General features: G+C 35.0%; 1 protein-coding gene across 1 annotated transcript in view; it reads left to right on the forward strand.

Annotated features, from left to right (window-relative positions):
• NECAB1 (N-terminal EF-hand calcium binding protein 1) overlaps positions 1–12214 on the forward strand; it is a 171092-nt gene that overhangs the window by 24452 nt on the left and 134426 nt on the right. The window contains exon 3 of the mRNA XM_023222924.2: positions 7312–7420. Within this exon, the coding sequence (XP_023078692.1) occupies positions 7312–7420 (109 nt within the window). The remainder of the gene's footprint in view (positions 1–7311; positions 7421–12214) is intronic.

Below are 12214 nucleotides of genomic sequence, written 5' to 3' on the forward strand. Positions count from 1 at the left end.
GCAAACTATCACAAGAACAGAAAACCAAACACCGCATGTTCTCACTCATAGGTGGGAACTGAACAATGAGCTCACTTGGACTCAGGAAGGGGAACATCACACACTGGGGCCTATCATGGGGAGGGGGGAGGGGGGAGGGATTGCACTGGGGAGTTATACCTGATATAAATGATGAATTGATGGGTGCTGACGAGTTGATGGGTGCAGCACACCAACATGGCACATGTATACATATGTAACAAACCTGCACGTTATGCACATGTACCCTAGAACTTAAAGTATAAAAAAAAAAAAAAAAAAAAAGAATTCTTTGTATAATATGGATACAAGTCCTTACTCAGATATGTGTTTTGCAAATATTTTCTCCCAGGCTGTGGCTTGTCTTTCATTGTCTTAACACTTTCCCCTCCTCACAGAGCAAAAGTTTTTCATTTCAATGAAGTCCAATTTATTAATTTTTCTTTTATGATATTGTATCTAAAAGCTCATCATTCAAATCACGGTCAGTTAGATTTTCTCCTAATTTTTAATTTTAAATGTTTGTGGGAACAATGATTAACTCTTCCTTTCATTTTTGATATTGATAATGTGTGTTTTCTCTCATTTTTCTTGCTTAGGTTGATTAGAGGTTTATCAATTCTATCAATCTTTTCAATCATATTTTAGTTCTATTTATTTTCTCTATTGTTTTCCTGTTTTTAATTTCATTGATTTCTGCCCTAATTTTTATTATTTATTTTCTCCTGCTTATTTTGAATTAAATTATTCTTCTCTCTTTAGTGTCCTAAAGTTGAAACTCAGATGTTGATTTTGGATCTTTCTTCTTTTAACATTTCTTGCAGAGCAGTTCTGCTGACAATTAATTTGTTCAGTTTTATTTGTCTGAGAAGGTCTTTATTTCATCATTACCTTTGAAGAGTAATTTCACCAGATGCAGAATTCTAGGTTGTGATGTTTTCTTTCAATGTTTTAAATATTTCACTACATATTCTTACTGCTTGCATTGTTTCTGACAAGAAGTCCACTGTAACTGTAATTCTTCTCCTTAGCCCTCTATAGCAGAGATGCTTGTTTTCTTCTCCTTCTGTCTACGTTTCCTCTTTGTCTTTGGTATGTTGCAGTTTGAATCTGATATACTCAGGTATGAGTTTGGTTTTGGGCGAGGGGAGATTTATCCTCTTTGGTACTCTCTGAGCTTCCTGGATCAGTGGTTTGGTTTCTGTCATGAATTTTGTCTTGGCCGTTATTACTTGAAATATTTCTTTTGCCCTGTACTCTTCTTCTTCTTCTGGTATTCCAATTACATGTAACACTTTTTGAAATTTCCCGGAGTTCTTGGGTTTTTTACATTCTCTTTTTGCTACGCATTGCTGTTTCAGAAAGTCAATGTTTTAAAAGGATAATAATTTTAAATGCTCACAAAAACTAGATTAAAATTGCCACAGGGGAGGAGAAATACTGACATTTCTATTGACCTATCCTCAAGTTCTTTGATTCTTTCTTCAGTTGTGTCAAGTCCACTGATAAGCCCAACAGAAGCGTTCTTCATTTCTGTAACAGTTTTCATATATTTCTAGTATTTTTTTCATTCTTTGTTAGAAGTTTTATCTGTCTGTTTACATTACCCATCTCTCCTTCCATATTGTGTACTTTTTCCAGTAGAGTCATATTAATCATAGTTATTTTAAATTTCTTGTTTCATTATTCTGTGATTTGTGTCATATCTGAATCTGGTTCTAATGCTTGTTTTGTCTCTTCAGGCTGTGCTTTTCCTTGCATTTTAGCATGATTTGTGAATTTTTTTGTGTGTGAAAGCCAGGCATGATGTATCAGGTAATGGGAACTGAGATAAATAAGCCTCTAGTATGAGGATTTATGTCAATCTCACTAGGTTGGGTTGTGTTTAATGTCTGCTCTAGTGATAGCGCCAGAAGCTTCAAATTCCTTTTGTGTCTTTTTGGTTTTTCTGTTGACTGAGTTTCCCTAAGTACTCCCCCTCAAAAGGACTAAGTCTGGCGGCTCTTTCATTCACCATTCACCATTATCATACAGGAGTCCTTCTGCGGTGGTAAGGAGTGGGGAAGCAGACTTGATCTCTAAACTTATGATTAAGTCTGAGTTTCTTTGTGGGCTTGTGTGCCTGGGCTGACACCTTTGCAGGTGTTTCTTAGCTCTCCATGCTACAAGTTGAGGAAGAAAGGTTAGTATAAACTACAGTGAGAAAAATGCCTGTCTTCTCAGGTGGGACAGGGCTCTGGTAAAGTCTTTGACCTGGAAGGTAGACCTTTTTTATGGAGAACATTTGGGGTATATTTGTTGATAACTCTTCCCCTTCTCCTGCCAGAGCCACAAAGGAATCTTTCTTACCTCCTCACTGTGAGAAACTGGTGAAGTTTCTGGAGATAAAACCCACCAAAGGATGGAGGTTCAGCAACAGCTGCATCCCAGTTTCTCCTCTCCTGCTCGTCCACAATCAGCCTCCAGCAATTCATCAAAATCACCATTAAAGGGTCCCTCTCAGTTTATGGCTGCAGTAGCTTCTGTTTCAAATAAGCAGATCTTAGCTGTAATTCTTTGCTTTTACCTGTCTTTCCAGATTTGGGGTAGCAGTTTACCCTGACTTCAGTTGTCCAATGAGTTGAAGAAAAGTCATTGAATTTCAGGTTTTTTCAGCTTTTTATTGTTTTAAGGACAGGAATTATGACATCTAAGGTTTAATGTTGTAGCTTAAATTAGAAGAGGTGTTCTATTTTCATGTATATATTGTTAGGAAGTTGTTTTAAAACAAATATATGACATGAAAAGGTCAGAATAGGAGTAATTACACTCAATAATTTCTATGAGTTCATTTTGTTCTAAGGATTCCATTATTATTATTGAACATGATAATGTTTTGATGTTTTCATTTTGATAAACTATAATATTTAAAGTGCTCAAAAATGCTAAAGTAATACCTAAGTGAAAAACAGTGTTTTGAGAGCATAATCATTTTAAATGCTCACAAAAATAGGCTTAAAATTGCTGTGGGGGAGGGGTAGTACTCAGATCAGAGCTCTAGTTGTTGTCATGTTTGTGGATGCAGCTTGAAGGAGACATTAAATTAGTGTTTAAATGGTCTTTTTTTTTTTTTTTTAAAGAAGCACTAATTTTAAGATTTATAAACCTGATTACCTAAAAAAATAAATAAAATTTCTGTCATTAAACACACCTCAAATACCCATTTTCTATGTGTACTCAATAAATATTTTTCAAGGAAGAGTAGAAAATGGAAATTAAAAACAAGTAAATGATCTTTGCTTAGCAAGAGTAAACTAGTAAATCCATATCTACCATTGTTGAATTCTTACTATGTGCTAGGTGCCATGTTAAGTGTTTTCTATATAGCCTCTCTCTTAATCCTCTCAATAGCCAGGCATTTACGAAATCTGAAACTTAAAAGAGTTAGTTGGCACTTCCAAAGTTTTTTCTGGGCCCTTTTCTTCCTCGTTGTAGGCTTTCTCCTTGGGAGAACTCACTCACTTCTAAGACCTCCATTACTTGATATTGGTAACTCCCAAACATACATCTCAAGCCCCCCTCCCCCATTTGACTTTTCTAGACCCCTGCGATTCTACTACTGTGCACTAGATGCCTCTACTTACTCCACAGGTACCCCTAATCTCAACATATCTTTAGCTCACTCCCTGCTTTTGCTCAGTGTTCTCTCTAGCAATGAATGATGATACCATCCATCTGTTGCTCAGTTTGGAAAGCAAGTCTCATCCTTGACTTACTTGCTGTCTCTCACCCATCACCTCTACCTATCACCAATGTGTGGTGATTCTGTCTCTGCCACCTTTGATTTTTGCCTGGACTTCTGCAATGCCCTGTCAACAAGTCTTCTCATAGCATTCCCCTCCACTCCATTCTACTTACTGCAACCACAGTAAGGTTTCTAAAATATGACTGTGGCTCCTGAGCACTCTTGGGGTAAATTAAAACTCTTTATCATAATTTTGATGGTTTCTCTTTCATGATATTTCCTCTTCGTATCTGACTCCTTCTATCCTCCAAATATATACCCTTTGGCTGGGTATACTGATTTTTCTTTTCAATTTCCAACCCAAGTCCTTTCTTGCCTCCTAGCCTTATCATTTGCATTCTCTCTGCCTGGAGTACTTTCTCTTTAAAGATCTTCCTTCACTAACCCCTGTTTTTCATTTGTGTCTCATCACAAGTGCCACTTCTTCTGGGAAACCTTCCCTAACCCTTTATAGCTGGACCAAATTTTTTTTTTTCCCAAATGCTCTCACATCGCCCTGGGTCTCGTAGAATCCCCCTTATTATATCGTACCATTTACTATGTCATAATTATAAGATCCGTAAAAGCTTGTCTACCTGTGTTCTTAATACAAAACACAGTTTTTGGCACATACTAGGACCTTGATAAACATTTGATGAAAGAGTGGATAAAATGCTCTACTAGCAAAAGGCAAATCATGTTTAAAACTCAAGATTTTTTTATCCCAAGACTGTGGTCTAAGCAACTTTACTCTGCTGCCTCCATCTCAAAAAAATTATTGGAATTTGGAATATAAGGCCAGGATAATTTTTAAGTAAAGCAGAGGAGGGCCAACTATTTTCAGGATAAACTTGGACAAAGCATGTAATTCCAATAGAAAAAGCTGAAAAACCTGTGCCCTTTGGTGGTAAAAGTTCAAATTTGGTACCATAGGAAATCAGACCTTATAAGATTTGGTTATTCTGTGAGCCAAACCCGTATAAATCAAAGGTTAACTCTGTTGTTCCATTTTAAAAGAAAATATCAACAGGAAAGTTGAAGTTTGAATAAAATGTTTCTAATAAAAATTTCTAATTGCTTTATAAATACAGAATCACACTACAAGGGAATATTTTTCCCTGTCCTTTAAAAAATGTAATACTTTTGTTTAACATTAAGGCTCTAGTATATAAGTCTTCAAGAGTAACTCTTTGCAATTGCTTGTTTAAACATGTGGCCACCTAAAGTGAAGTCTTTCAGGAATACTGCATGTGGTCACAACAGGTTTTCAAAGCATACTTTCCACCCTTCAGGCCAAGACTGTAAGTTAATGCTTCCTTTTTCTTTTTATATATTTTCTTCTAATAAGAGGGTTTTTTTCTTTCTAAATAAAAGGCTTTTATCCCCAGAGAAGCATCAGAGCACTTATTAATCGATGCTTTTATTTGATAGAATGCACATTACTATTTGAAATCACTTACTTATAATTATAAAGCAGTATTACTGGGGCCCACCCTATCCACAGGGTACATAGGCAACGCGAGTGCAGTAACAGTCTGTTTCCACTCACCTGAGAAATATTAGCCATTCACCAAGGAAAACATATTCCATCATCAATATATACGTATTACATTCATTACGTATCATAGTGTTGGAGATGGAAATAGGGGGTCGATTTCTGTTTTTCTTTTTTCTTTCTTTTATTTTTTTTTTAAATAGTACGTGAAAAGGCCTTTCTTTTTCTCTCTTTAACCTCAGTCTGATTTGTTTCCAGTTTTTCAATCTGGCAATGTATTTTTCATCAAAGCAAGGAGATACACAGTAGAAAGACCACACTATGTCTTGTCTAGCATATCCATCAGGTTACATGGGGCTAAGTTTAAAATAGTCATATGAGGCATAAAACTACCTCATTCAAAAACAGAAACACAAAATTAGACAACCGATGAGCCTGGAGATTGAACTTCATTTTGCAGTGGGTTGTTATGTCACCTGAATGGCTAAGCTGGGTTGGCCCAGGAGGACCCAGAAGATCAGATCCCTGGATCTGTGCTTGATTCAGATCTGGATTTATTCTACTTCTAAGGCTGTGTCTGCCCAGTTAAATGTTGGCAAAAATTAACTGGAAAATTAGATTATTGTGCCTTTTGTGTTGAAAAGCAAAATGAAATACAATTTAAAATCTTCCAGGAGTATTTATATTTATATTTTTTGCAAATAAGTTTTTTAAAAAAATGTTGTAGTCTCTAAGTCCTTATCTGAAAAAAATAAGTAATTCTATGATTAGGCTTATTTTATCCTTTATAGTAAAAATTCAAATTTCTTGTCTACCCACCCCTCCATGCCCTCTGCGAGATTCTAATTTTCTGGTGGGGCTTAGGAATCTGCATTTCAGCAGTACTCCAGGCAATGTGTGGGCCATATTTTGGGGAAACAAAATGTTCTAGATGAATCTAGAGGAGCTAATTCTATTAAATCAGATATTATTCTCCTCAAAGATGAATTCCACTTTGTTCAGTATAGCGTTGTTGGTATAACTACGTTATAGGAGTTTTGTGACCCTGGGCAAATTTCATCGTCCTTAAACCTCAGTTTTTTCATTATAGATGGAAAGGATCTTACTATCATTTACAGTTCTTTGTCAGCTTATCCGAGATAACTGAAAAACTAGGTCCCTGCACGGAGAGAAAGATACTTCCCTCTATTTTCTCGCCCATTCATTTCTCTAGGTTTGCTGCTGCTGTGTTTTGTACAAATCTTTTGCCTGTTATTAATGTGTTTCTTCCATCTCTGCTGATCTAGATTTTACCTGTTGTACAAAGTCAGGACGAATGCTACTAAAACCCCCCAGGCCCCCAAGTGAAAAGAATCTTTTATTACCCAGACTCCCATACAGTTAAAATACCTCTGTCTCATTGCATTAACCGTATTCTACTGTATAAAATACTTATAATGTCTGTATATGTTATCTTTTTTACGATCTCTTTTATTATATGTTATCTCTCTGACTGGGTTTCACCTTTGTGCCCTACAGTAAATAAAATGTCTTTGGCTCTAAAGGTACTCACTGATTTAAAGGGCATAGGAATGGACATAGTTTGTTAGAATATAACAACTACTCTGATATACATTTATTAAACACATCATATTTATCCTGCCATCTGCTAGGTTCTATATGTGTTTGGTACCACAAAGGTAAAACATCGAAATAACTGACTCTGTGTTGAGCTCTGTATTTGGTTATGTGGATACCTTTCTTGTATGGTCTGTTAAATGGTTCATTAAATGTTAAATGTTTGTCATGTGAATAAATGAACCAAAAAAATACCTAAAACCATGTAGACTTATATTTTATTAGATTGTACATGTCTGTGTTCTACGTCATACAAAGATATGTTAATGTTTTTTTCTTTTTAACACCTTCAGCTGTTCTTTCTTTTTGAATACATGTGTGTACATGCACAAGCGTTTGGACGAAGTTTTATAAAGCAAAAGATAAAACAATGTACAATATTAAAATAATTTGTGTCTCTTTGTTCTTGCCATTTCAGATGATGGAAAATTATCCTTTGAAGAATTCAAAGCATATTTTGCAGATGGTGTTCTCAGTGGAGAAGAATTACACGAGCTCTTCCATACCATTGATACACATAATACTAAGTAAGAATCTTTTTTATCATTGGATTCCATAAATGAGGCAGAGAGAGTGTGTATGCATTCATATCCAGGAAGAAGAAAGGGAGGAACAATGTAGAGGGTATATTTTGCAATGTTTGTCTATGCTTAATTCTGATATACCTCTTTAGTAATTAAAATGCTCTGAAAAATTGACTTTGAAGCAGAAAATAATGATCTTTTGTAGAAAGCTCCCCTAAAGTGTTTTTAGATTGTTCCCACTTTGCAAAATGTAAAAGAAAAGTATGCATTATAAATAAATATAGTTCTGCCATTAATTTAAAAAGTAGAATTTTGCCTTGTTATTTAGGCTTAATCTCAATTTGCTTTGTTTAAAAATTATTCTTAGGCCATTCTTTCATTAACATAATGAAATGGAAGAATTGTAGCAGTTATCTGGACAATTCAGGTGTGCTGAATTCCAAATCACTGTTACCTGAGGACACAATTATCTCTGGAGAGCCAGTGTATACAGTAATCCATTCTTTTACTTGTTTTGCCTATATAGATCTCTCTTTTGTATTGGCATAACATTTCTGAAGTTTCTATTTATATTCTCACTATGCTTAAAAATATAAAATAATGAGGACTTTAGGGTATAGAGCAATAGAAATATGCTGCTTGTTTTAGGCAATTGAACCAAATCAGATTGTTTGTGACAGTCACAGTTACAAAAAGCTTATATGAAAAACCACCATTTCGGCCATGTCTTGAGACCTATCAGTGTGTCCATTGCTTGAAAAATCACTATCTTGCCTTAGGCAAAGTGTTGAGATGACTCCAGGCAGTGAGTCAAGATGCCAAGAAAATGCCCTTGGGCTACATCTATAAACAGATATTTTTTTGAGGCTAACTATTAAGAAAAATTAAAAGATTAAATTCACTTCACTCAAAGAGTTGAATATTTTTTAAACAACCAATTTATAAATTTCTTGACTTCATTGGGGTTTCAAATTCTTCATCAAATGGCTTAAGTATTTTGTTGACAGAAACAGTATTCACAGGTAACTATACTCAACAATAACTCTAGCATATCGAGTCCATAGTAGGTATCAGTGGTACAACATGGAACCAGCTTATGATTTTATGGAGAAATAGACCAATTAGCTGATCATATCAATATAATTCATAAATGCTGTAATTGAGCTATGTGCAGGACACTTTTGGACCATAAGTCCCAAAAGGGAGGACATTTTAGCCCAATTTGGTAAGCTCAGGGAACATTTACAGGAGCTGAGTCATTATGGGAGATTAGAAATTCCTTAGGTAAAGAAAGGGGTGGGGAGAAGAATATTCTTTTCAGAGGGAGAAGCATGAGAAAAGGCCTGGAAGAAGAAGGTGAGGAGCAGCAACAAGTAGTTTCTTACTACTGAAGTATCAGCTGGAAGGCTGAGAATGAAAGATGAATCTGGAGAGGAAAGAAAGGACCAGAAAAGATGGAATTTGCATTCTGTGGTTGCAAAAGTGCTTCAACTTTATCCTGAAGGCCAGGGAAAAACTATGAAAGAATTTGAGCTAGGCTGCAACATCTTTATAGGTCATTGCGGATCTACTGAAGGACAGGTGTACAGGGGTAATAGTTGACTCCTTAAATTGCTACTGGGGAAGAATATCTATTTGTGAAAGAAAGAAAGCCATGTTGTACTTTACTGGGATATCATACTTTAAAGAATAAAAGAGCAGAGGCTCCCTTTGTGGCTTAGGTGTTGGACATTGAGATGCTAATGCTTTGTTATGTATGCTGATTATTTCTTCCTCCTTACAATTGGTATTGAAGCTTAAATAACATTTGGGTTTGGAACATTTATTGAGAGCCATAATAGTTCCAGAATTGGGTGTTATGAAGATTTTTAATATGTTACATTTAATTTATATTAATAAATAAATAAACTAATGAAACAGTTTTCAATAGATCTTGTCAGCCTCTTTTGCTATTTTATTTATGTAGTTATTAATTTGGGTTACTTGGCATAGCTTTAAGACTACTAAATGTTAAAGAAGTATATATAATGATTTATACAGTAAGTCTGAAGGAATAATTATTACTACCAGTTTCTCTCATATGCATTAGTAACAAGTGTTTTCTGATCATAATGATGTTCAACTTTAATTTGGAGCTAAAGTATATATTAGGTAGAGACTTCTGAATTATATTCACATAATTCCTTTTTTTAAGAAAGGGATGTCAGTGTCAGTCTTTGATCTTTTACTGATACTAATTCAAACGTTGGCATGGAGCTATATTTGAAGCAAATGATAACTTATATCTTTGCATGATCCAAGTTTTAATTATTTTAACAAATGCACTATATATGCCAATTATTTTCTCCTTCCACTCACCTTCTAAGAATATAAGTTTTCCTCCAAATCTTGCCTCTGTTCAATATCCCTGACCACTCTAATTTAATCAAGAGTACAGCCTGGCCTGAAGGAGCCAGTCATATATAACCTGGAGCAAAACAGTCAGACTCACTCTCTCACACGGTTTATGGTAGGCTATGAGAGTCGGAGTCCATGAACATTTGCTGCGGAGGCCCCTGTGGCTACCCGGTTCCTGCCTTTCCTTATGTCTGGAGTTTTGACTTCACTTTGGGGTCCATTAAATTGGTATCTTCCTAACACACTGCATTTTCTTGAACTTGTTTAAGTAAGATTCTGTTCCTTGTGTAAGAATGTTCTAAGACAGTGTTACCCAATCACATTCCTGCCATCTCTAAAAATTCAAGTCTTTTTGCTACAAACATCATATTTGCCATGCTTGAGGAGTGACTTATCCACTTTGAGAATATTTGGAAAGAAAGAAGGAAAATAATAAGAACATACCTGGCTACTTAATTTTTTTCTTTTTGTCTCATGAAAATACTCTTAAAATATTATGCTTGATTATGAAAAGCAAATATTGTTCAGAAGCATAATTAGAGCCTGTTTCTATATTGCATTATAATTATTTTAAATATCAAAATTAAGTACATTATTCCTCATAAAATTACATTAAAAAAGCATCATGCAAACTTATGGACTTTAAAAGGTCATGTTTTATAAGTGGTTTTTAAATGAACAAATTATAAATATAGAGTAGTGTAATGATTTTAAAAAAAAGTCTTAACAAAACAAAAATATACTGCCCTCTTCATATACCTTTAGATAGCAGTCATAATTCCCAAATCTAACTCTACCGGTTTTTCTCTTTTGTTTCAGTCATTTATTTCTTTAATCTTTCATTTTAAGAAATCAATATGTTCATTTGAGAAATTTCCTTAAAAGTAGTTCACTGCAGTTTTTTTTTCCCCCTCGAATTACTTGGATCTTTTCAGTCAGCTTTTCTTTCAGGAATGCAAATAAATCCCAGAAAAACCCCAAATACATTTAACCTCAAAATAACTATGCAAAGATTTCTGTATATGAGTATTACCAAGGTTGGAGATATCTCAGGTCTTAATCATACAGAATGTTTTTAGTATATTTCAAAACCAAACTACCTGTATCAACCACATGTCTTTATATGCTATGGAAAGTGTCTAGCAGTTGTAATCACCTTTCAAGCCAGCCCAGGCACGAGCTTAAGCTCAATGCTCAGTATAATCTCAGTCTAATGAGAATTCCATGAATCATCCTACTTGTTTGTTGCTGTATTAGAATCCTTGTATAGTGACTGTTTGTCAGAAATTACATTTCTAATCTATGCATTCCAAAGATTTCATTCAGAGCAGCAACTTTAGAAGTGAAAGGAACCCTGCGTAAAAGTAAGAGAAATTTGAAGGCATGGGAAGCCCAGCTTTCTATCACCTTTTAAATTATTAAATTGATAGATCTTTTTCATTATGTTCAGATATTTGGAAAGTTTTCCTAGTTTTTCTTGCATATAGTGATTGGTTGAGTGTGGAACAAAAGACCAGCTTGTTTCTGTGGATGGTACTTGGGTTATTTTGCATGGCAAAGGAGAAGAAGGTCAAATAATGTTTTTGTCATCAGGGCAAAGTATTGCTGAAAACTTAGATTTTTCTCAAGCTTTAAGAGAAGTGCATACAATGTAATATTCTGAAGTAATCCTGAAGGATATCATGTCCACCTTATAAAATTTTCATCATCTCCCCGATTTTGTCAAGCCTCATTTTAACTGTATTATTTCTGGGCCAAATATGCTTAATATTTCATTTTCTTTCAAAAATTATTAATCTCTCAATCATTTTAGTGAGCCTTATTGCACCCTTTCCAGGCTCATTAAAGATGTTTTAAACTCACGTTTTTCTCAACTTTTATAAAGTGACTCTTCAGAAAAGATACTTAGAGCCCTTAAAACTTGTTTGTAAAAGAAACTAACCTAGCAAAAACTAAATCTACAGCTTGGTAGCTTGCAAACGGGAACGATCACACCAGTTAAAGAGCAAGAATAAATAGAGGAAAGATCATTAAGAGGAAACTTCATGGTTCATCAAAAGTGTTCTCATTCATCAGAAAGTTAGTCTGTCTACATTTTGCAGTTAGTTATAGGGAACTACGATGAATTTAGCATAAATCCTTGTGATGTTAATTATACCAGAAAAAGGGGAGAGATCCCCTGGAGACCAAAACCAATTTTCCCAGCACACTGCACTTTGGAGTTCCAGATTGTCAAGATAGACCAAATGGTAGACCAGATGGAAGTTTCACTTCTGTGTCAGAGAGTGAACATACAGAAAAGCATCCCAGGGCCCTCAGATGGGAGTCTGTGACTAGAGATAGATGACTGATGTCTTCTGATCAAGTGTTCTTTATTCCAAGCTAAAACAATTTTTTGGG

The sequence above is a fragment of the Piliocolobus tephrosceles genome, chromosome 7, assembly GCF_002776525.5.
Source record: "Piliocolobus tephrosceles isolate RC106 chromosome 7, ASM277652v3, whole genome shotgun sequence".
Lineage (NCBI taxonomy): Eukaryota > Metazoa > Chordata > Mammalia > Primates > Cercopithecidae > Piliocolobus > Piliocolobus tephrosceles.